The sequence below is a fragment of the Lagopus leucura genome, unplaced genomic scaffold (genome assembly GCF_019238085.1).
Source record: "Lagopus leucura isolate 7727_CA_CO unplaced genomic scaffold, USGS_WTPT01 Super-Scaffold_73, whole genome shotgun sequence".
Lineage (NCBI taxonomy): Eukaryota > Metazoa > Chordata > Aves > Galliformes > Phasianidae > Lagopus > Lagopus leucura.
The window spans coordinates 89,591,547-89,614,316 of NW_024962252.1; the positions used below are offsets into that span (position 1 = coordinate 89,591,547).

The 22,770-nt window shown below is 43.7% G+C and overlaps 2 protein-coding genes across 6 annotated transcripts in view; both read left to right on the forward strand.

Annotated features, from left to right (window-relative positions):
- PLCB4 (phospholipase C beta 4) overlaps positions 1-8,572 on the forward strand; it is a 175,806-nt gene extending 167,234 nt beyond the window's left edge. For 3 of the 5 annotated variants that reach the window (XM_042882936.1, XM_042882954.1, XM_042882963.1), the window contains 4 exons: positions 1,143-1,200; positions 1,617-1,703; positions 3,744-3,780; positions 6,574-8,463. In XM_042882936.1, coding sequence (XP_042738870.1) covers positions 1,143-1,200; positions 1,617-1,703; positions 3,744-3,780; positions 6,574-6,662 — 271 coding nt within the window. In that variant the 3' untranslated portion in view covers positions 6,663-8,463. Of the gene's footprint in view, positions 1-1,142; positions 1,201-1,616; positions 1,704-3,743; positions 3,781-6,573; positions 8,464-8,490 lie in introns of those variants that run through there. The other 2 variants (XR_006181118.1, XM_042882948.1) reach the window with 2 other exon arrangements.
- LAMP5 (lysosomal associated membrane protein family member 5) lies at positions 8,500-21,252 on the forward strand. The gene is made up of 10 exons (XM_042882978.1): positions 8,500-8,586; positions 9,631-9,777; positions 9,872-10,293; positions 11,763-11,855; positions 12,050-12,222; positions 12,306-12,437; positions 12,512-12,617; positions 13,941-14,129; positions 20,067-20,278; positions 20,662-21,252. The coding sequence occupies exons 3-9, from the start codon at positions 10,200-10,202 to the stop codon at positions 20,243-20,245; spliced, it is 966 nt and encodes a 321-aa protein (XP_042738912.1). The 5' UTR covers positions 8,500-8,586; positions 9,631-9,777; positions 9,872-10,199; the 3' UTR covers positions 20,246-20,278; positions 20,662-21,252.
- Positions 21,253-22,770: the final 1,518 nt, after the last annotated feature.

The following is a 22,770-nucleotide window of genomic DNA, read 5'->3' on the forward strand; positions in this document are numbered from 1 at the left end:
GTGATGAGAAGTAGGAGTCAGTAAGCTGGAGATGTACCGTACAACAGCACACGTTTATACTCTGCTCCTGAACTGAGCCATTCTTTTTCTTATTATGGGCCAGTACTGGGAATGCGATCTGCATCCAGGCTCAGCTAACCAAGAGCACTGTTGCATTTGTAAAAGTGGGTTATTCACAGCACATTTGGGGAAGATGGTCTTAATTGACTTGAGAGACTAGAGAAAGAGCTGCCAGTGCTAGCTACTGAGACTTTTTGGAGAATTGATTTGCTTTGTAGCTACTTTAGTTTCCAAGTAAGTAGATAGAAGCAGAATCTACATGATGATGTCTTGTAAGATTTCAAAGTTTCCTCTTCACTTTAGGCTTGCCATCTGACTCATTCTTTTCTCTTTACATTCCCTCCTTGTTACTGGACTGTGTTGGTCAAAACGCTTGGACTTATTCCTGCTAAATTGAACCCCTTGAGTGTTACAAACTCCTGGCTTATCAGGCAGATTAATTGTCAGAGGCCTTGGTAACTGTATGCTTAGTTTATGTAAGACCTCCAGTAAAAATTCCTAGCCAAATCTGTTCTCGTATTTGAATGCAGTTCTGGTTTTTAGGTTTGCATTTAGTCTGATTTGTTATGATATTCTGATACATTTCATAACAAAAAATCCTAAGAAGAGACACTTACATCTTGGTCTCGTATGTAAATAGTAATTGTATATTCATATTTTTTGTACAAGTAATATGTTTAAGAACCTTGAAGCACTGCTAAACTAACATTACATATCATCATCAGATATTTTTTCCCTTTACTACTGTTAGAGATACAGCACTTTGCTCTAAATTAATTTGGATATATAGAGTGTGCAATAAAAGATATGCAAATGAATTAACAGTTTTTTAATTTCCATCCACTATTCTTCAGTAAGGGAAAAAGTCAAATTTAATTCGCACCCATCTTCATCTCTTTTCAAGCCTTCAATCACACTGTAAGGTAATTGGAAACAGTGAGTTGTAAAAGCCAGGACCGTGTTTGACTTACCACTAACCCCACGTATTCTGAAACTAAAATATATTTTATGATTCTCTCTGTTGATGCCTTTGAGTTTCTTTTTTCAGTAAGTCTTCATGGACAATGTTTGTATCTTTTCAGAAGAGTCAGAGAATTGAACAGCAGCAACACGAAAAAGTTCCTGGAAGAGAGAAAAAGGGTAACTATAACCTTGACAAAGTCAATGGACACTATTTCTGGATGTTCATTTTCACTTCTGTGCTGAGAATACAGCTCTAGTAAACAAACAAACAAATGTTATTCCTTGCTTAGTTCCACATACTTGTGGTATAAAGATCTAACTTCTATATGAGAGGGAAATTTTAAATCTGTAAAGTTAGTGTTCATTGTTGTCTGCTACTTCAACATAGTGTATGTCATGTAAAATATGTATAAATGTATATATTTTTATATTAATTGGTCTTTTTAAGACTGTGTGATACAAGGGCCACTTATGATTTTTTGGTACCATCCAGAAGAGGCAAGACTGTATATATGTATAAGTTCAATTAAGTTTTTGTTTCCTGTATTAATAATGTGTTACATTTTTCTCCCAATATTTTCTCTTGCTTATAGCTTGCAATGAAACAGTCAAAGGAAATGGATCAGTTGAAAAAAGTTCAGCTTGAGCATTTAGAAGTCTTGGAAAAGCAGAATGAGCAGGTATTTTATTTAAAATGCTTAAAACAAAAGCAGGCTAGTAGAAACGGTGACCAGAATGAGGCTGAATAAAATACTTCTAAGTGTAAATCATTACCAGACTGAGAAAGATGACCTTGTCATGATCACTTACCTATTTGGGGAGTTAAAATGAAGAGGTGAAGTGACTTAAATAATAACAAGAACCCAGTTTGTTTCTGGCCTGTGAAAGCCAGAGACTCAGCTAGTCAGCCACGCTGGTGCTCATTGGCTGTATCAGTAATAAAAAAAGTCCACCATACATACTTTAATGACTCTGCCAAAAATACCTCAAGTTTCTGTCATTTTTGAACCTACACTTCTAGTGCTGCTTGGAAATTAGACGTAATGCTCAGAGCATCTCTGAATTCCAAGAGACGTTTTAGTTTGGACTGAACTGTAGAGAAGTGTAGTAGCGTGGGGAGTCTTATCTGTACTACTGCACCCCATCCTAATTAAAATACCTTATTATTTTCTGCTTGTTTATAAGCTTTTTTAAAAAAAGCAGAAGTTGACAAAGCTACTTGGCAAGGAAAGGAAAATTCTAATCTTATTTCTGGTAGGAGCAACACTGTTCTGAGCAGCTCCCTTGCTGAAAGATTGAGCCAGCAGAGCTGTGATAATCACACAGACTTGCAGTAATGCACTTACACAAGTGTAATCTGGAAGGGGAATATATCCAGCAGTTCAGTGAGATGGGAGAGAAGGGGTGTGTTTAATACCCTTTACTTTCAAGGGTCAGGCACTTATTTCTTTGTGACTACATTTTTTAGAGCTTGAACTCTCTGGCAGACATACTATGAATTAAAGTAATCTTGCAGAGGAAAAGGGAAGAGGGCAAATCAAATATTTCTGCTATCACAAGAGAGTTTTACAGCTCCATATGCTGCAACCAAGTTAACTTGTGGGGTGGTGACAGCAAGTAAGGTCACAAGTAGCAGCAAGTAAGCTTGCTCCATCTCCCTTCTGGACAAGAAAAGATTTTTAGTCTGTTCCCTAAGAAGGTTTCTGTTGATGCCATCCGTGATATCCAGTGCTGTTAGATCTGTCTGTCAGTCTGCTCCTGAGCTATATCTGCACACAAACGAAGGGTGGGATAAGGAGACAGCTGGGAGGCAATTGGATACAGTGGATCTGTGACATTACTGTAGAAAGCATCACAGACAACTCCCTGTAAACTGTGCTAGTTGACAAAAAATGATGGGCTTGATACAAAGACAGATGTTATCAGTAGTGTCTTTCATTGTTGGCTTCAGAGGGCTTTAGGTCCAGTGTTTGAACGCATAAGGACAAGAGGGAATGATTACAGCTGTGCTTTCAGCCACAATGCAATGGAAACGTGTAAGGAAGATAGGCTGCTGGGAAATAACTGAATTATTAAAGGAGTCACCTCTGCTAGCTTTTAGATTCTTCCCTTACCTGGGGTTACAGCCTCCGCTGCTGTGCAGACAGTAACAGCCTACATGATCCTGCTTGTATTCCATTTTAGTGCAGAGATGAGGTCAGCTTACATCAGCCCTGATTAAATGGAGGAAAAATTGTTCGTGTTCTGGTTATCTCTTTTGTGGGGGCATCCACCATGGGGAGGGTTCCTTAACCTCTTTTTAATCCACTCTGATTTGATCCATCATATACCTCCATACCTGCTCTTCTGACTGCTTCCTTTCAGCCCCTACAGCCCCTACCAATGCAAACCCCGGCAAGGTCTTGCTTTGTTGCTGTATGTATTTATGTGGGAAAGCTAGTTGGATAGAGGTAAAGGTGGTATTTGTTTAATGCATATTTTGAAGTGTTGGGCTTTTTTCCTGATCAAACAAATGAAGACATTTTTCATGCAAATATACAATGCAGGTAAGTAGAATTATGGGTGGAAACAGCCTTCAGTACAAACTGTTACGGATTTAAATTTTTGTTTTATGTATGTTTTTCTTGCATTAATTTTTTAGTCTCACTTCAGTTTTCATTCATTTAATTTGCTTCTTGTTGTATTACTCGATTTTGACATTATTATTTTTGTACAAACAGCTTTTGAAATCCTGTCATGCAGTGTCTCAAACACAAGGTAGGATGGATGTATAATAAGCAAACTATTATTTCAGTATGCTTTCCTTCTAAATTCAGTCATTATCGTTGGAGCCTTCCTTGTAAATGCAACCACTGGGAAGTACCTTTGACATAGTAAACACAGTGTTAATCTTGTTTGCACACAGGTATTTGAGCCTGAAACAATATTAACAGTATTTTCTGCTTTAGCCCCTCCAATTCAGATGCATATAAATAGCAATGTAGATAAGAAATATTTAGAAATTAACTTGTATTATGCAATACTATTGTTACTGGAAGATATGTTCAGATTTTATAGATTGTATTCCAAAGTGTCTATTGATCTAAGTTAAACTACTGTAGTGTTAACATACCTTTGATTAACTGCTAACTTTGATTGACAGTACTCACATATATTAATATAATGATAAAATAAGAAATTGTACGCTAAAGATAGCAAAGGATAGAATAGATCAGTAGAAGTAGCTTGTTAGTGTCTGAAGAAAAGACTTCCAGCACTTTAAAAGTCACTTTAAAATCCAGTGCATTACAAAGTACAGTAATTATTCTGTGTGGCTATGCTGCTGTAGTGTTCTAAATAATGACTACTCACAAGAAATCTCGATTAACCCTTGTCATACCAAGGGAGATAGGTGTACTAAGCTTGAATATCCAGTTTTACAGTATTGCTTGATCTGAATTATTTTCTTCAGCTAATAACACAGTTGTATATTTTGTCACTGAGTGTGACAGCACTCACTTTTCCAACATTCGTTTTCAGACATCTAATGAAGGAAAAAGCATTCATCAGGCTAGCAGAATATATTTTTATTTTAATAAATGTGGTTCTTAGCCTGCCTTAGATCTCACTGGAGAGCAAGAACCTTTCAAGCAGTTAACTTCATGTATTCACGGAGCTTTAACACTGCCTCCCAAAAATTCACTGTGTTGTGTTTGTGTGTGCGCCTCAGGATGCACCATCAGAACTGACCTCAAACTAGCAAAAACGGGCATCATGATCCTATGCTAATGTGTTCCTTGAAACCAAGTTATCTCTAAAAAAATTCTGTACACCGTACAGTGGCATGTGGAATATTTATAGGACACGATGTGCTGACAGTTAAGTCACAAGCCTAAAACGTAAAATGTGTGAGTCACTAAGGAAAAAACAGAGTTTTGTTTTAGCTGGAATTGCACTTCATACACGGGCAAAAACAGCCAACATTTCAGAAGAGGTTGTACGTATTGGTTTATTTATTATGTTTTCACATCTCCATGTTAAAATTATTTCTTCATTACTTTCAAGCTTTTGACTCATTTAAATGGAGAGCATTGATTAATTTTTAATCATATTTATGACAGTTTCTTTGCTATTATCATAATTACTTTTTTTCCCCAAGATGATGGTGATGATTATGAAAGTACAAGGCTAGATTGTTCAAGAAAGCACATCTGCACAAGCACACATTTACCTTGCCAGATGAATGAATGGCTATGCATCTCATTACTTTAGATCTGCATCTGCTCATTTTCACATATGCAAATGTCTGTGTTCATCCAGAGTAGGTGACTACTTGAGCGGGAACTTGTATATCAAATTTCCCTGTCAAAGCAACATTTACAAGTTTTTCTGTGACAGTTGACTTAAATAAAATCCAGTAACCTGCCTAAGAGATACAAAGCAGTTGGAGAGAAAAGATTTGTTTGGTCTTCCTCTTCCTAAACCTGCCCTAACCCTCAGAAACTTGGTTGTGAAGATAACTTGCCCTCTGGGTCAAATTATTCAGAGTCCTTTGAATTATGGATTTAAATATGTTCCCAAATTGAGAGCTGTCACTGAAAATGAAGAGGTGGGGACTCCCTGGATCTTTCAAACCATGGAATTTCATACTAAAGCACTATATGCAATCTACAAGGAGCTGCAGGAGGGATGAGTGTGTATGAGTGTGTGTGTGTGAGAGAGAGAAAGAAAATGTTACAAGCTCCTTCTAAGCAGAGGATTCCCAGGCCAAATACCATTTGTACACAGTGCTTTAACCTGCTTGCAAAGCCTGAGGCATGCAGAGTTTGTTGCTGGATTCATTGCTGGATTCCTCAGAGTGCAACTGGGTGCAATTTCATGTGGATTCAATGTGTGTAATCCCATGTAGGGCATGTAGCAGTAGTCTAATCTTGAGTTGGAAAAGTCCTTGTCTGTAATAGTAAAAAACGAGTAAGCTCTCAAGGCCAGATAAAGATTATTAAAAAAAAAAAGCAAAAACAAGCATTATCTTGCATATTGCAAGGAGGATGTTACACTGACTTATTTTGATCATTTGTTGTCTTTAAGGAAATAATTTAGTCCCAGATCATGGATTAAGTCTGGATATTTCAGGAAGTAAGCTCACGGCAGTACTCACACAGCAGTGTTTGTGCAGACATTCCCAAATATATTTCTGTTCAGGAGAAACAGTTCAATCAGCATGTGCCTAGTAACACCCCTCATCCCCTCCTCCCCCAAAAATTGATGCTTTTGTGTTTTACTGTGTATTTCTTCAGAAAGTCAACCCATGCATTTTGGAATAAAATCAAAAATGTTTTCCATTAATTAGCAGACATCTGATTTTGGAAACATAATGGCTTGGTGGGAGGGGGAAGACACATAATGTTATTACTCATATATTTAGTGTGTTTAGCCTGTATTTCACTTAGATGCTATCATATTAAAAACACAAAAACAAACAAACATACCAAAAAAAAAACAAAAAAAAACAGACTTCAATCTGAACACAAGGTCTAATGCAGTGATTCCTGCGGTTATTTTGGAATACAGGCAAAGGAGATGCAGCAGATGGTGAAGCTGGAAGCAGAGATGGATCGCAGGCCAGCAACAGTGGTCTAAAGCCTCAACATGCAAATTGAAGTTGGAGAACATAGCATCCTTGAAATGAGAGCAAAATTCAAAATGTTATTGCAGAGGTAGAAAAGTCAGCTTTTATTTTATTTTATTTTTTAATATAGAAAGTATAGCTATGGACCACAGAGTTTTAAGTTTGCATTGTTTTGTTTTAACACTGGGCACTGAATTTCCATTGTTGGATGTCCATGATTAGAGTTTCCTTTGTTCAGAAAAACACTAATCAGAAGATGAAGAGTTTGTAAACCCCGTCCTATATTCCTTTTGGTATTTCAGCAGGCAGGTTGTCTGCATCAGAATTACACAATTGGAGCATTGAAACACAATAGATATTTTTAACATTATCTCATATGGCAAAAAAGTTACAGTCAAGTTGTTATTTACCATTTGTGTTCCCATGTGTGCTATATGATGTAGAAACCTCATGCTGCCACATACCAACAAGTGACTTGTCAGATGTCATCAAGCCCATTCAGCTGGATCTTTTTTCTAGGTCACTGTAATAACATTGGTCCCAGTCACTCTAATGAGTAGAGTCTGGGCAATTCTTAGTTGTATTTCGAAGTATTTTTCAGGCAGCAGGCAGTAAGCAATTGAAAATTGTATAGCTTTGAAGTACAGTATGTACTAAGCCATCCATCAGATTTACCAACTGTAACAGTAACTTCACGGGATATTTCTGCTATCCTGTGACGTCATTCACAAGTGCCATATCAACCCTGTCATGTCTGAAAGAAGACATATCCTATGTAAGTTACTGCAACGGTTAGCATGAAGGAAATACAGTGTATTTGTGCCAAAATTGCTCAGTGCTCCAAGGGGTTGTTTTTAGGCACTTTAAGAAAAGTTTACATCGTATGTTGCTTGTACAGAAATTGCGTTTTGATCCTGTTGCTGCAGATCCCAGATATTACAGTTCATTGTAACTTAAAGATTGTTTTAATGGCTTTTGCAAGAAGTTTGTAACTGTGAAAATGTAAAAAGTATTTATACACTTCAGAACCATGACATTGTAGGAAAAAAACCACATACGTGTTGCCACGTGATAAAACTAGTAAGCAGAAATGCTAAGAGTACGTTTGCATGTGATACAAACGCTAATAAGACTGTAATGCCTACTCTGTGACCACAGTCATTCTACTAGCTGGTAAATACTGAATAAATGTATGGCACAGAATCTTGTTTGATTAAATACAAAGACTTTTAGCATAAAAAGGTCTCTCTATGTATGTGTGTATATTAATTACATGGGCATTCTTGATACTTCTAGCAAAAGAAAAGTACATAACTAATTTAATTTTACACAAAAGTATTTATGCAGATTTTCAGAATTTCATATCAGGAATAATCTTTTTATGTCCATTAAATACAAAAACAATTTGCTAATGTGTTAATTTGCATGTTTCCAAAGCTTGCTGTAGTTATTGCAAAACAATGCATGTAAGCATTCTGCTTGGAACTTCTCCATGCTGCCAGTTCGAAGATGACTGCATGGAAAAATGGTAGTTTAGAACAAATCAGATTCCTGATTTCAATGTACTAAGCACCACCTAATTTGTTGTATATGCCTGTACAAATGAATTCTACATATTCCTATAGACAAAATAAATGAAAAGAGATAATTATGTTATTGTCAGTCCTGAGATGAAACGTTCAACTTCTCTAATAAAATCTTAAAATTCAAAACCTCTATTTGTGACCAACAGTGGATTTCAGGGATGGTGTTATTGTTCCCTATGACTTTTTAATATGATGTATTTCCTGTAATGTGCATAGTGTAAATATATTTATATCATAGTTTATTTATTGAAATGAGTCTTTTTTTCTTTTAAGTGATAGAAGAGCTGTGCAGCGTTGGTCTTTGCAGCACCTCAGAACAGCTTGAGTACAGTGTAGCAGCACTACCCCGAGAATACAGCTGAGAGAGAGGTCAGTGAAGTATTTAGGTGTTTAAGGTAGGATGTAAACAAAGCTGTGATGCTCATTTAAAATTCCCATTTTGATGCACATCACCGATGGATGCACCTCCAGCTCTTTATGATCCATGGTGTTTTAGTTGTGTGTGGGCACACAGAACGGCTGCGCTGGGAGCAGCTATCCCTGCTGCCTCTGAGCATGGCTGGTCCTCTTTTCAAGTGCTGAAGGGAGCTGGGAGGATTTTCAGAGCATGCTGGACAAATTTCGGCAGCTCAAAAAAGGCAGTGATTTTTATTATTTCTTAATTAAAAACATCTTCTAAAATACAGCTGGTGAAGGCAGTGCTGTGAGCTAGAATTTAGTATTGGTGCCTACTACAATGGTTTCTAGCCAATTAGGAGAATGAAACGACAAACCAAGTACAGAGAAAATGAAATGGCAAAGCACTGAATATTGCTGGTGTTCCTAGGCTCAGTTACCAACCTAACTGCATACCTCTGCACTTCGTTAAAGAATTAACTGGAAACAGAGGACCTGGCTTCAGTCCACTTTCCCATTTCAAATCAAATCAAGTCTCTCTGTCATAATTCTCTAACAAGTATCACATACATCCTGGAATCAGCTGTTTTAGGAGGAGAAGAAAAGGCTGTCCACAGCCTCCGTTTGAGTCTGTGGTTGCTGTTCAGCCAGGAGCGAGGCATTGATTGAGTCTGAGAGAAAATGTGTTGCTGTGAAACTGCAGAGCTGGGTTAGCCTCTGATCCGGGCTCAGCTCCCATAGCCATCACTTATTTCATCCACTGACAATTTAGCATAAAATGCAGACAGTAATTTGAAATTAAGTGATGAATTCCATCAGCTAAGTATTTTGAAATACTGCTTAAGTAGTATTTGATTCAAAAATTATTTGAAGTTTGGCTGCTAATGTAATGAGGTGAGAATTTCTATTGAGATGAAATAGGCTAATCAATTTGAACGTTGATACCGAGTTAAAGCAATTTAAAATATCACTCTCCACTGTAGTAATGGATCCTACTTCACTAAAATTACATCTAAGGAAAAGATAGACTCTCCTTGACTTGATTTCTTCGGACAAATTTGGTGCAGCTGTGAGAGGGAAGGTCACACCACCTTGGCTGCACAGGGTTTTTCCATTCCCACTAAACTGGGAGCTAGTCATTGACTCACCTGTGTTCAAATACAGGTGAGTTAACAGCCCCCCACCCATCCCACTTGAGTGCAGTCCAAGTGCACTCTTCAAACCACAAAATATTCCTCATGGGCTGATTTTTTTGCAGGCTGCCTGAGGAACGGGCTGGCAGTGGGCAGCACATCCCAGAGCTGCTTGGCTCTTTTTTTTGCTACGGAAGGCCACATGAACACTGCTCTGCAGGCTGGAAGTGGGGGTGCTGCTGAAGCCATGGAAGTTTTTGTTCTGGACTCAGGGCTGTGGGTCAGGCTTGCCCTGCCCCTGGCACAGCTGCTCTCGTTCAACAACTCTCTGAGTGCCCTCCTGGGTTGAGGGACAGCTGCTCAGCATCATACAATCATTTGGAGGCTTAAAAGCTACTTCAGGAATATTTAAAACTGAGTAAGAGGTTAGAGAACGGAGTGGAGGCTAGTTAAATGCTGCAGTCTTCAGTGAAAGACCTGAAAAGGCATGGCATTAAGCTCTTAAGAGAAATACAGTCTGATGTGCTCAGAAGATCACCTGGAGAAGGTAAGAGGTTTTTTTTTTTGTTTTTTTTTTCCTCTAAATAGTTTACTACAACTGTTCTGACTATTAGGAGGGGTAGGAATAATTCTTTATTGCTAAACAAAACATATAGAAAATAACAATATTTAGAATGTAGCATGTGGGAAAGGAGTTCAATGAAATAGTTGCAATCAATCAATGTGTTTTTCCAGCAACTTTTTATTTTTGAAGAGCTAGTTCTCAGTAGGAAAACCCCTCTCAATCCCTCTTTGCAGTTATCCTCGGGCAAAGAAAGGGCAGCTTCCCAGAACCAGCAGCCTGCAGCCAGAACTCACCTCAGCACACCTCCTCACGCACAGCTTGGGAGTGCTTCTTCCAGACTCCTTTTTCTGAACTAGAAAAATGAATTACTAGTGAATCTGTGTAAGGCCACGCACTCCAAGTAGCTGCTGCCCCTTCTTTTTATGGAGGGAAAAGGATCCTTCGTAGGTCCCGGTTCATTAATAGCTGATCGTGACTCTTCTGGCTTGTAAGGAGTGGGGCGCGCCCTTCTCTTCATAGCTTTGTGATCGAGGGTGGCATCACGCTGTAGCACTCCCTGTGTGAGGCAGAAAACTCGTATTTCCATATCGCTTAGCGGTACGGGGAAGGCGAAAAGGGCGGCTGGAAAGGCCGCGCTGCGGGCAGCTCCGCCAGGAGCGCCGGTCGCGCAGTCGAGCTGGGGTAGAAGAAGGAACCGTTGTTGGGAATAGGCGGCTTGTCCAGCCCGGGGCGGCCGCAGCGCTGTTGCCTGCATACCCATTGCTCGGTGCCGAAGCGTGCCCGAAATGCCCCTTTGCCTCTAGCCCTAACACGCCTCCCCGGCGGTGTGGGTGCTGCCGGTGAGCGCTGGCCCGAGATTTCAGGTGTGCCCCCGGCCCTCTACAAAAGGGTGCCGGCCTCGTTCCTGACACTGCCGTACAAAAATAGCTGCCCGTTTCGTTCTAAATTAACACGCTAAGCAGCTGCTCGCCTTCGATGAAATTATTGCCGGTCCGTGAGCAGCCTGGACTATATAACCCTTCCTCCATCCGCGGAGGACGGCCGCCGTGCCGGTTTAGCTGCTCGCATCCCGCGAACGGCAGCTCCGGCCGCGTTCAGCCCCGCTCCGACCGCCTGTCGGGCAGCCCCCGGCTGCCTGCCCGAGGTCCCCGCTTTCTGCCGGCATCCCCGCGGGGATCCCCGCGAGCCCCTCCGCCGAGCGCCGCCCAGGGGAAGCCCGGCTCCGCTCCCCGCACCGCCCCGTCCCTCAGCGTTGGCACCTCCATCACCGCCGGCATCTCCCCTCCTCCCGTCCTCCCCCTCCCCGCACACCCACACACTCTTCCCCATCCCTCCTCCCCGGCACTCCGCGTCGGAGCGCTTTAGCAGCTTGTGCGGCTCCTCGGATAGGAGGGGCTGGAGCTTTTTACGAATTGCTTTTCCCTTTGTTTTTTTCTTCTTCTCCTCCGGAGCGGACCCACTCGGAGCAGCCGCCGCCGCGGGCACGCCGGGCCGAACAGGGAGGATGGCCGCGCGGCGCCTCCCGGGGCTGCTCTTGCTCTTGCGTGAGTACCACGATACCCCACTCGACCCTCCGTCGCGACCCGGAGCCATGTCACGATGCAGCCGGCGCTGAAACAGTTCCGGTGCCGCTTAGCCCCGGTCCTGCTTCACCGCCACCGGCCGCTCCAGCGCCCGCTCCGTCTCGACAGGGCAGTCGGGTCGTGGGGGCTGCCGCTCAGCTCCTCTGTACCCGCAGACTCCGTGGCTCGTCTGGCTGCCGAGCAAGAAGTTGAAAACCTCTCCGGGCTATCCCCTAACCCCGAAAAGGATATCTTTGTGGTGCGGGAGAACAGGACGACGTGCCTCATGGCGGAATTCGCCGCCAAGTTCATCGTCCCTTACGACGTGTGGGCAAGCAACTACGTGGATGTGAGTGGGGCCGAGGGAGCGGTTCGGGTGGGCGGCGGGGCGGCCGCGGGGTCACCCGTCTGAGCCCCGCTCCCCATTGGCAGCTGATCACGGAGCAAGCCGACATCCCGCTGTCGCGGGGCGCCGAGATGAAGGGCAAGTGCGGCACCAACGAGTCGGAGCTGGAGATCTCGTGGTTGGAGCGGGCGTACACCCTCAAACTCTTCTTCTTGAAGGTACGGGACTGTCCCCGCAGGTGCGGGAGGTGTGCGGCCGCGTTGCGGGGCCCTGACCAACCCTGTCCCCGCAGGAGGGGCACAACACGTCCCGCGGGCCGGAGGCTTTCTGGAGGCTCAGCCGGATCCAGTTCGCCTATGACACCTCGGAGCGCACCTACTTCAAGGATGCCGTCAGCCGTAAGCGCCCAGAGCACAGCGCTGCAAAGCGCATCTGGGGACCGGTAGCGTGGGGGCGGGAGGGGAGGGAGGTGGGGTGGGAGCGCACCCGCCCGACAACTCGCGACCGGGTGCCGCTTCTGAACCCCGTATTCATTTTTCCCTTTTTTTATTTTGTATTTGCGTTTATAATCGCCCGCGGGTGCGGCGGAAGGGAGAGCCGAGCTGTAGCTCTGCCCACAGCCCTCCCGCGGCGTCCGGGAGTGCGGGGACAGCGGCTCCGGCTCTGCCTCCGTCCTGGCGGTGCTTGGCTCCCGCAGCAGCCTGTGAGGCTACTTTTTAAATCCGTCCTGATGGCTGTTGAGTAGGTGGGAAAAGCAGCGGTTTCCTCCTGATAGTGATGAAAGGGACGTCGATGTTCTTAGCGCATCCACACCTGACAGCGGTCGAGTCATCCCTCAGTGGGTTTCCTTTCTTTTGGCTTTCGTTTGAGTTTTATCTTTCTTCTGTTCAGAAATGAGTCATCTTGCACTGAAAATTATAATATTGTCCTTTGTGATTATTTTTTCTTCAGCAAGGCTTTCAAACTCCAGTGCCCTGTGCATGATGAGTTTATGGCATGAGACTTGCTGGTTGTCGAGCTGTATTTCCCAGTTGTTTTTTTTTTTCCCCCCCCTTACTGGTTGTGTCCCCAGAATATGGTGGTGACAGTGGCTCAGCACCCTCTGCGGATTCAAAACACTTGCTGCCTTTCTTTGCTGCTGGAGGGGAACAAAGGGCTGCAGAAAAGTGGGAGGCTTCCCTTATTCCACCTTGCTGAGCTGCTTTCCACTTTCCTTTGTGAAACATGCTTGAAATAATAAGAAACTATTCTCTTGTAATTTATACTTTGGTGAAATAACCACCTTTGTTTTTGGGAAGGATGTTATGGCCTATGTTGCTCTGCAGTAAGACCCTCAAACTGCATTGCTGATTCCACCTGAATTCAGGGTTGAATTACAGCTGCTGGAATTGCTCTTTCTCAAACACAGGGAGCATGAGTACAGTCTGAAGCTGTTGCCTGCATGGGCATCAATACCCACCCTACCTATGGCTTTATGGACTTCAAGTCCTGTGGAAGCAGTTGTGACCAGGTGGCTGCAGAGTGGGTATTGTCCCAGCTGCATGGGGGAGTCGTGCAGACTGCATGGTGCTGTCCCAGGAGAAATGCTGCTTTGAGAGCACTGAAGCGTTCAGCCACCATGTGGCATACCCAGTGTTCAGTGTATTAGCTTTGTTATAATAAAGTCACACTGGTTCCTCCAGAGGCAGGGCTTGACCTTGGCTCTTTCTGCTCTTTGGCAGCTGGGAAGCACACAGCCAGTTCCCATCGGCTCTCTGCCTTGGTCACCCCAGCGGGGAAGTCCTATGAGTGCCAGGCACAGCAGACAATCTCCCTCATCTCCAGTGATCACCAGAAGTCTGTGCAGCTCTTGTTGTCTGAAGTCCGCATCCAGCCCTTTGACATCACTGCGGATTTTGTCTTCAGTGAAGGTAAGGCATGGGATGAAGACGTGTCTTGTGTCTCCATAGCTCTTTATTTCCTTGAGGAACCTGGGTCCCACCTTAATCGCAACGCTATCGCCTCCTTGGGGTGGGTTGTCAGTGGTCCTTGGATGGACTTCAACTTCTATGAGGTCAGCCCAGCTGTTTGGCTGCCGCACAAGCTGTCATGGCACGAGCATTAGCTTTTTAAGACCCCATCTAGCTGGGTTGGCAGCCAGTCCCCAGGGAGCCCCATGGGGTAGAAGGGTCTCCTCAGTGTCACCAGAGCTGCTTACAGGACAGCTCCAGGGTCCTGAGCCACAGCACATTGATGGAAGATTGGGAAGTGTTTGTGATGTACGTGTCAAGGATGATAGAAGTGTAGGAGGGACTTGGCAAGAGACCTCCAGATGCTGGTGGTCTTCCCTGTGTTCTTGGTTTAGGCAGGAAGTCTTTGCTTCAGTGTTTGCTGCTGTGCTAGGTGGGCTGAAGTTCAACATGTCCCTGTGTGCAGTCCCTGTGCTAATGGCTTGTGGGGTCTGGAGGAAGCCTGCGGGATGTCTGCGTGAGGAGCAGATGAGGGTGGCAGGAGCTGGATGGATGCAGTGGCTCAGGAGAAAGCCGTAAAGCTTTGGTCTTTCTTGATGCAATGAGCTGCCTGCCTTGAGATTTGCCTTCAGGGATTATAATGACACGTTTATCCTGAGGAAGATGTGGAGCTCCTTTTCCATAGCTTTCACCTTTGGTTTCCCTCGGGTTGGATGAGCATGTTGCTCTAAGTATTTGTGCTTCAACACCAGGTCCTTTGTTATAGTATTGCTTTAGCAAAATATTTAACACCATAGTTTTAATGAGTTGCAAGAGAAAATTGTAATAGCCAAATCTTTCAACAGCAGGCTTAGAAGATGGTAGTGTTATTTTCAAGCTCAGCATTGAAATCATAGGCCTTTATTATTTGGCATGTGGGAAATACTGCGGAACACATGCTGAGCGCTTTGTGACTCACGTTCCTTTCCCCGCTGTAGTAAATGCTTGCTATTGTGTGCTCTGGCTCTGGCAGTGCTCCCCAGGTCTGAGTTACTCATGGTAAGGCCAGTTTTGGATGGAATTGGTTTTATCTGTGTAACAAATATGCTGTGCTTTTTTTTTTTTTTTTTTTCTGTAGAAATAGCATCATATTTTTGCATAGGCTGCAGGGAAAAAAAAGGTAGAATTCCATAGTCTGCTATCACTTTTGTTGCATGTCTTCGTCCTTTCTTGTTCCCAGAGATCCAGACTCCCTTCAGTTGGGGGTTGGCTGGACAGACTGAAGGTAAGAGGGTGTTTAAAATACACAGAATGGGGCTGAAGCTGTGCTGCAGTGTCAGTGTGATACTGTGCTTGGAGCGTGATAGCTCGCAGTTACAGCAATCAGGCTCTGCATTTGTTGCCAAAGGGGATAGCTTCTCGTGATAGGCTCTTTTGGTATCAGTCTGTAAATATTCTATTTCGTTATTGGTATTTATTATTACTGTATGGCTTGGTTTGCTCATTTTATGCAGGTCATGGGGAGACCTCAGCTGATGTTGCAATTCTAAAAGGCATGTGGGGAATTCCTCCTTTTGAGCACTATTTCTGCCTTGGGCAAGCTTTCTGGTTTGTTGCTGTTCCTCTTGTTATTAAATTACCTCTTTTGATGTAATTCCATTGGAGCACCTGGAAAGGATGGCCAGGATTGCTGGATAGTGGTTGTCTAAGAGCAGAGCTCCAGCCCTGGCTGCGGCACAGCCCTGCAGTCTGCTGTGTGCTCACCACATGCATGGCAGAACGTGATCCTTTGTGGGGTCTGAGAATCACTGCCAATCTGAAATTACAGTAATTAGCCTTCTCCTTTTTGGTTCATTAATTTCCCATTAGGTAAAATTCCTATTAATTATGGACAAGCTACAGAACATTCTAAAATATTTTTTTTACCAGAGAATGAGACCTGCTAGAGCAGGAGAATCGTCTTACACTGCAAAGTAGTGGTGGGCAATGGACTCATCATTCATCTTCGCGTTGTCCTGCCTGGAGGAGATTAAGGAATTTGCAGTGATCAGATTACTTTCACTTTTTGAATGCCAGAAGTGCTGGGATTACTGTTATTTTTTTAAGATACTGCTTTCAACCAGCACATGGACATATAGATACTCCTTTACACTTCTCAGTGTAGAAGGTCTTTAATGTCCCTTCTAATGTAGGCCATTCTATGAAAGCAGCAGAATTTTTCATTCTGAAATTGGGATTCTTTTTTTAACAGAAAGTGTGCATTTCTTCAGCTTTAAAATCAGCAAAAAGAGAACTAAAGCAAGAGAGTGAGAGGAGAACATCTAGAGGGGAGAAGGAGCCACACAAACTCTTTTGATTTCCATGAAAATCCTCCAAAATGCAGGCACACTGGAATCCAGAGGCAGGCAATGGGTCGTCTTCCTCCTAAGCAGCCCCAAATGTGAGCGGTTTTCTCAGGGCAGCTCCCCTTTGTGAGGCGTAGGGCCACAGCTAAAAAGCACAAGGCTGCCCTTTTTTTTTTTTTTTTTTTAAAAAAAAAAAAAAAAAAAAAAAAAATTGCTTACAAAAACCCATCTCAAAAATCCATCTTGCCATGCCAAGCACTGCCGGGCTGTTCTTCCATCCGTTTCACAGCCCTTGCACCAGATCTTGGGTTTGCAGTTGTGACTGCGGAAAAATGCTGTCTGATGGGTTTTTTTATTTTTTTATTTTTTATTTTTTTTCCTTGCTGCTGTTTGTTCTGCCGAAGGAGGCTGAAACAAGGAAATGGGCCTGGTGAGTGGTTTTGTAGCCTACTGCTGAAATTGGACGAGCATTCACCATAGAAACCGTGGCGGTACGTGAGCTGCGGTGCCTCGTGCTGCCTGAGGAGTCTCAGCACAAAGGAATAGAGCACACCTGGGTGCATCCTTTGTCATCCTCCTGCAGCTCTGTATGGGGCTATGAGGTGGTCCCGGGGGGCAGCCAACCTCACGGCATCACCCTGACTTACTGCATAGTGAGGATTCCCAGGGAACCTTTGCACCCTGCTGAACTGGGTGGAAACCTCAGCAGTTTGGGAAAATGCTGAGATCTGTGTGACCTAAACCAAAATCACAGGGAAAATGAAATGGAAAGGAGCTGTTTTCCTGCAGAAACTATTGATATAATGTGTAGGTGTGTTTAAAGTGACAGTTTTTAATTTGCTGTGCACTGAGCAGTGCTTCTGCCCACGCTAGGGTTGCTCAGGTCAGATGCCTGAGTGTGGCACTGCCTGTAATTCCTGCACTCTTTTTTTTTTCTGACACACATCTTTTCTGACAGGGTGGGAATAGCACCTGCTGCTGCATCCTTGCAGGACTGCAGGCCTCAGCATCTGCATTGCCTTATCTTCTAAGGATGAAAGTGCAGTATTGATGTTGAAGGATAGAGTTATAGATGTGAAAAGATGTATTATAATATGAATGCAGTGTTCATATGGTGTTAAAGTACAAAATTCATCCCCTGAGCTCGCAGTAGCTGTAGTACTGAGCAGATGGTGCTGTGCTTAGTGCTTTGGGCACCTTCCTGCTGGGCTCCCTGCAGTTCAGCCCCACTTCCCGATGCTCTGAGAGCAGAGGTGTCAGTGAGCAGCTCCAGTGGGTCAGAGTGGATGTGTTTGGGTGAGGGTAGGTGCCCGGCTGCCTGCAATGCCTGGCTGGGGGGGCAGCATGCTATGCGGTGTGCTGCTGGAGAGCAATAGCTTTGCCTTGGTTCTTTTTTATTTTTTTATTTTTTCTTGTTGGTGTATTTTTATTTTCTTATAATCCTCCTTTAAAAAGTGTCATGAAAAAGAGCTATCTTCCGTGGCTGCTTGCAAGAACTGACACCTTTGTGAGTTGTGACTCAGAGACTTAAATACAGCCTGTGGATGTGAGTTTTGGCTATGTCTTCTGATAAATGTTGTGCTTTGTACCAATTTGCTTTTGCAGTAGATAGAAATGCAGGTGCTTGAAAGTTGGGTTAGTCCTAGGGCTTTTGGCTTGGGCTTTTGCTCTGCCCACAGACTTTCACATTGACCTTGTTCTTCTGAAAATCCAGCACTGCTCCTATTTAAGGAAATGAGTGTGGGCAAACCTGCCATGTTTGAGCACAGGTGGGTGCCCTCAGCTGGGGTTACAGCAGACTTGTTGCAGTGCTCTGTAGTATTTAAGCAGAGTGCTTACCCATCCGCTTCTTTGCGCCTACGCACAGTTGGGGTCAGATCTGACCACGGCTGTTCCTGCAGTTGGTACCAAGCAGCTGCTGAGGCTCTGCTCAGTATTGTGAGCCCAGTCAGGCCTCACTATCCTGAACTGGGGGGAATTCCATAGAGCTCTGGGAACCCAATTTGGTTTTCTGTCTTTTCTGTTTTGTTTTGTTCCCCTTTCTTCCTACTACAAACAAAACCCCTGCATTGCAGCAACTGCTGAACCGCCTGTAACAGTCCCAGTGATTAATTGCTCCTCTGATGGAACAGTGAGCAACTGGAACTGAAAGAATACTTCCTTGTCAGACTGCATCTCACTTTTGCTTTTATGTTTCACTTTATTTGTGGCTTGAAATGTTCCCAAACGCATTGCGGGGATGTGGGCTCCGCTCTGGAAGGCGGTGTGTCTCCAGAGGTGCTGGCAGCACTGGAAATACAGTTACATTCCTGCTGTCCCCTCCTGCTTGTGCTGAAAGGTGTCATGGTTTTTCCTGCTTCTAGCAGTAGGTATTTTGAAAGAGTAGGTTGCAGGGTTTGCTATTCCAGCTATTCCAGATCTCTGCATCTTGCTGCATTGCATCAGCTGCTAGGGGAACCCATCTGGTGTTTCATGATGGGAGGTCTTCGTGGTGCCCTTTTTTGAGTGTGTCTGACATAACTTCTTTTTTCTGCCTCTTTCTTTTAGAAACTTACTGCTACTTCCATTGTTGACAGTAGAATTCTGGCACAGTGAATAAGAGAAGCCGGGGACTGGAGCACTGTCCCTGCTGTACTGATAGATTTATTCTTAAGGGCTGGCATTCTTGTTTTGGTATGGCAGCCCCACCTTGGCACCACCAGTACTGCCTGAGCATCAGCATGGACAAGTGAGATTTTAAGCAAGTAAATCATGAACCTATTGCCTGTAATAGGCTGTGGCAGCATAAGGGAGCTGAATTAAAAGGATACTGTTTTCCACTTTTGGTGACTTTGCATTTGCAAGCTAAATAGAGAAGTGTTTTCCCATACTGCAGTGATAATTTTCTAGGGGTTTATTGAATGATGGTGAGGATTTGCAGGCCAGGGAGTAAACCAGAAGGGAGGCTCATGGTGCTTCTGTTCGTCCTTTTCTGTATTTGACAAACAAGAGTGGCTGCTGTGATGCTGCTTGTCCACAAGTGCAGTGCTCTCCAGTACTGGGACACTGCCCTCAGGCAGCTCGCAGGGAGGGGATAGGGGTTGGTGGGTCTATCAGCCCACAGGCAGAGGGGAAAAACCCTTTTAGTAAAAGCAGGGTCAGACTGATGCAGGTTTAAGGCATGCTGAAGTCAAGGCCTTGTGATTATCACCTTCATGGTCTCTGAATAAACAGAACAGGGTGAGGAAGCTTGCTCTTGCTGTCCTGCTCCCAGTGCTGGTGCTCTATTAGGATGGCAGAGCTTTGAAGAATAGTTTATGGTCTGAAAGCACTTTATTCCACTGTGTCAGCTGGCATGGTAAAAGACTCTTCCTCTCCCTCCAAACCTGTGCTGTTTGTGATTTCAGTTTCCTCCAGAGCAATTGATTTTCTCCCCAGGACTCTGATGACTGCTGCTGTCTCTCTTTGTTGGTGTAGCTATTTTTGCTATGCAGGGATCCTGGTGTGCAGCTGACTTCTACAGGACAGCTTCTCCAACATTTGCCGTGTCTCACTCATTTCTCTGTTTATCTCCCTTTCATTTTTCCCCTTGCAGAACACAAGTGCCCGGTTGACCAGAGGGAGCAGTTAGAAGAAACCCTGCCTCTGATTTTGGGCCTGATACTGGGGTTGGTTATTGTGATAACCCTCTGTGTTTACCACATCCACCATAAGCTCACAGCCAACCAAGTGCAGATTCCTCGTGACAGATCTCAGTACAAACACATGGGATAGGCAACAGGACCCAGCAGCACGGATATTCATCAGGTAGACAAAGCAAAAGCAATTTTTTCTTTGGGAGAGAAAAGGTTATGGGGGAGGAAGAGATGGTATTCACAACACCCAACTGCAGGTATTTTGTGGAGACAGAGGAGGTTAAGCTTCTATATAGTCAGTGCACAGACTCAGCTGTCTCCGTAAGACAATTAAGCATGTCTGATTTCAGGACTCTGTGTGTGGCAGTAGGTGCTGTGAATACCTTCTTCATCAGCTGAACCCAACACCTGTAGACAAGTACTTCATGTGTCAAAGTCTACCACAAGGGGCAAAATGGTTTTGTTTCTTCCTTTTTTCTTTATTCCTCAAGGGATTCTTACCTCCCCATTGCTGCTCTTGGCATCTGTTCACCCTCTGTGTTTGTGTATTTCCAGAGAGCTGGGGGGACTTGGCCATCGCGTGGACTTCATTAAGGTCCTCTGAGAAAGGGGCTCCAAACACATTGCTGGCATTTGCACTCATGTTAAGGAAATCACAAAAAGGTATGGGGATGTGTCCGGAAAAGTTCAGGCCAGATCCTCAAGCTGCTGTGTACTGTAGTACTGCAGCCAGCTGAGGAACTGACCCCACACGTGAGGGGGAGTGAGGAAAATTTGTTTTTGCTTCCTGCGCCACATCTGAATTAAATTTAACTTAAACTTAACACACAAACAAAAGAAACGCACACAAAAAAGAGTATTGTTACACAAACTATAAAGAGCCATGCTACTGCAAGTCAACTGAGAAATGCTTCTGGCTGGACATTCTGCACGTATTGTGATTGTTGAGATGTTACATTGCTACTTGCAACTGATACCTTCACAGTGAGACAGAAACAAACAAAAAAGAAAACAGAACTATTCACGTTACTATGCAGATTATTCAGGTATAATCTAACGTAACAGAAAAAATGTAAGGAAACTCTTGGAATCTAACCTGAAATGTAGGCCATTTTTAAATGAATTAAAACATGTACATATAGCGTACTTGATTTCCGTTGTTATTTTGAAATGCTCTAATACTTTTTGCCAGATCTGTGGTATCTGAGGGGGGCAGGTGTGACAATGGGCAGTCAGATGGAATGCTATTCAGTGTAGATTGTTGTTCTAGCAGTATTTTGGTACAGATGGATTGGTGATGTATTCTGTGGGTGCTTGATGTTGTGTTGCCTATAGGCCATTTCCAGTGTTCTGATCTCAGCCATTTCTTTCTTATGTGTGTTGTGGGTGATGGCATGTTTTGTTTGGTACCACCCGGTTCCCACTGCAGCCTTTGTCTTCCCTTGGCTCCTCAGGCCTTGTCTTAGCTAAGGGAATGGAAATAACATCTTGTTCTGCTTGATCCAAATCAGCAACTCTCTCTTCTAAGAAAAGTAGTAAGTTCAGTGTTGAAACTGTAGCTTGGATTGAGATGTATTTATGGCAAAAGTATGCTTGGGTTGGTTTTTCCAGCCATGTGGCAATAGTAAAATTAAAGCATTGCTGTGCTACAGTGGAAGAGTGGCTGTCAGTCTGCAGTACCACCACCTGTAATGCCAAAGGGCTGCCTGGTGAGGCACAAACCAGGGTGTGGGCAGTGCAGAAGCTGTTGGTGCCAATGTGGCTGACTTAAGGTCTGACATAGAAGACTGAAGATTTGGGTAACCCATCCATGCTTGCTTAAAATCTCCACAGAGAACTCTTTACATCTTTCAGTTCAAATCATGTTTTTGCTAAGTTACTGAATTTTCTGTCAATTGATGATTTTCCAAACTACTTTTTTGAAATTCTTTAGCAGTTCAAAAAGCTGTCTGCAGTAACTTGAGGATGGCAGTGCTTCCACTGTGAGCTCATTTATTTTTAAGTTTTTTACATTTCAGTTTGTGTTTAGTTTTTATTCATAGATGGCTTATCACGAGTTAGCTGCAAACCAAACAAACACTTTGCTTTGTGGTTGTTTATGAACACATGGTAGAACGTGCATAAATTTGGGGAACTCATCAACCTACTAAGCTCTATAAGGACCTGTAGTAATTAAGTACTTACTGAAACAGCTGTTAAGGACTTCCAAAGTACTTATGGATAGAACTTTAATTATAATTTTTGATGTATTTCTGAGGAAGGGAGTTATGCTGCCAATAAATGCCCTGGCCTCTGCTCCTGCAGTTACAAGTATTTGTGAATGGCTGTAGAATGGGTGAGCTGAGGAAAATGCACCGTTTATTAGTGACAACAGGAGCACGAGGTAAGTGGTGTTGGTTATGTGCTGCTTTTGACTGGCTCTGGCTTCATCCTAGGGACAGTTTCTCAAAGGATGATGGTGAGTGCATTTTGAAACGTTTACTGATGTTGACAACTGAAAGCATGTGGCCTAATGCAAACAAGCAACTAATGGCAGAGATAAAGCTAACTGATGCCACTCCTGGGGTAGCTGAGTAATGTTTTAGGGCCATGTAAAGGGGGGGAAAAAAGATTGCCTTGGGGACAGGAAGAGAAGCTGGAAATGTTTCAGTGGGCTCAGTTCTT

Coding starts and splice junctions, on each gene's coding strand:
- LAMP5 (XM_042882978.1), top strand. CDS start 10,200: ATGCTGCAGTCTTCAGTGAAAGACCTGAAAAGGCATGGCATTAAGCTC. Junction 10,294..11,762: donor CAGAAGATCACCTGGAGAAG/GTAAGAGGTTTT, acceptor TCTCCTCCGGAG/CGGACCCACTCGGAGCAGCC. Junction 11,856..12,049: donor GGGGCTGCTCTTGCTCTTGC/GTGAGTACCACG, acceptor CTGTACCCGCAG/ACTCCGTGGCTCGTCTGGCT.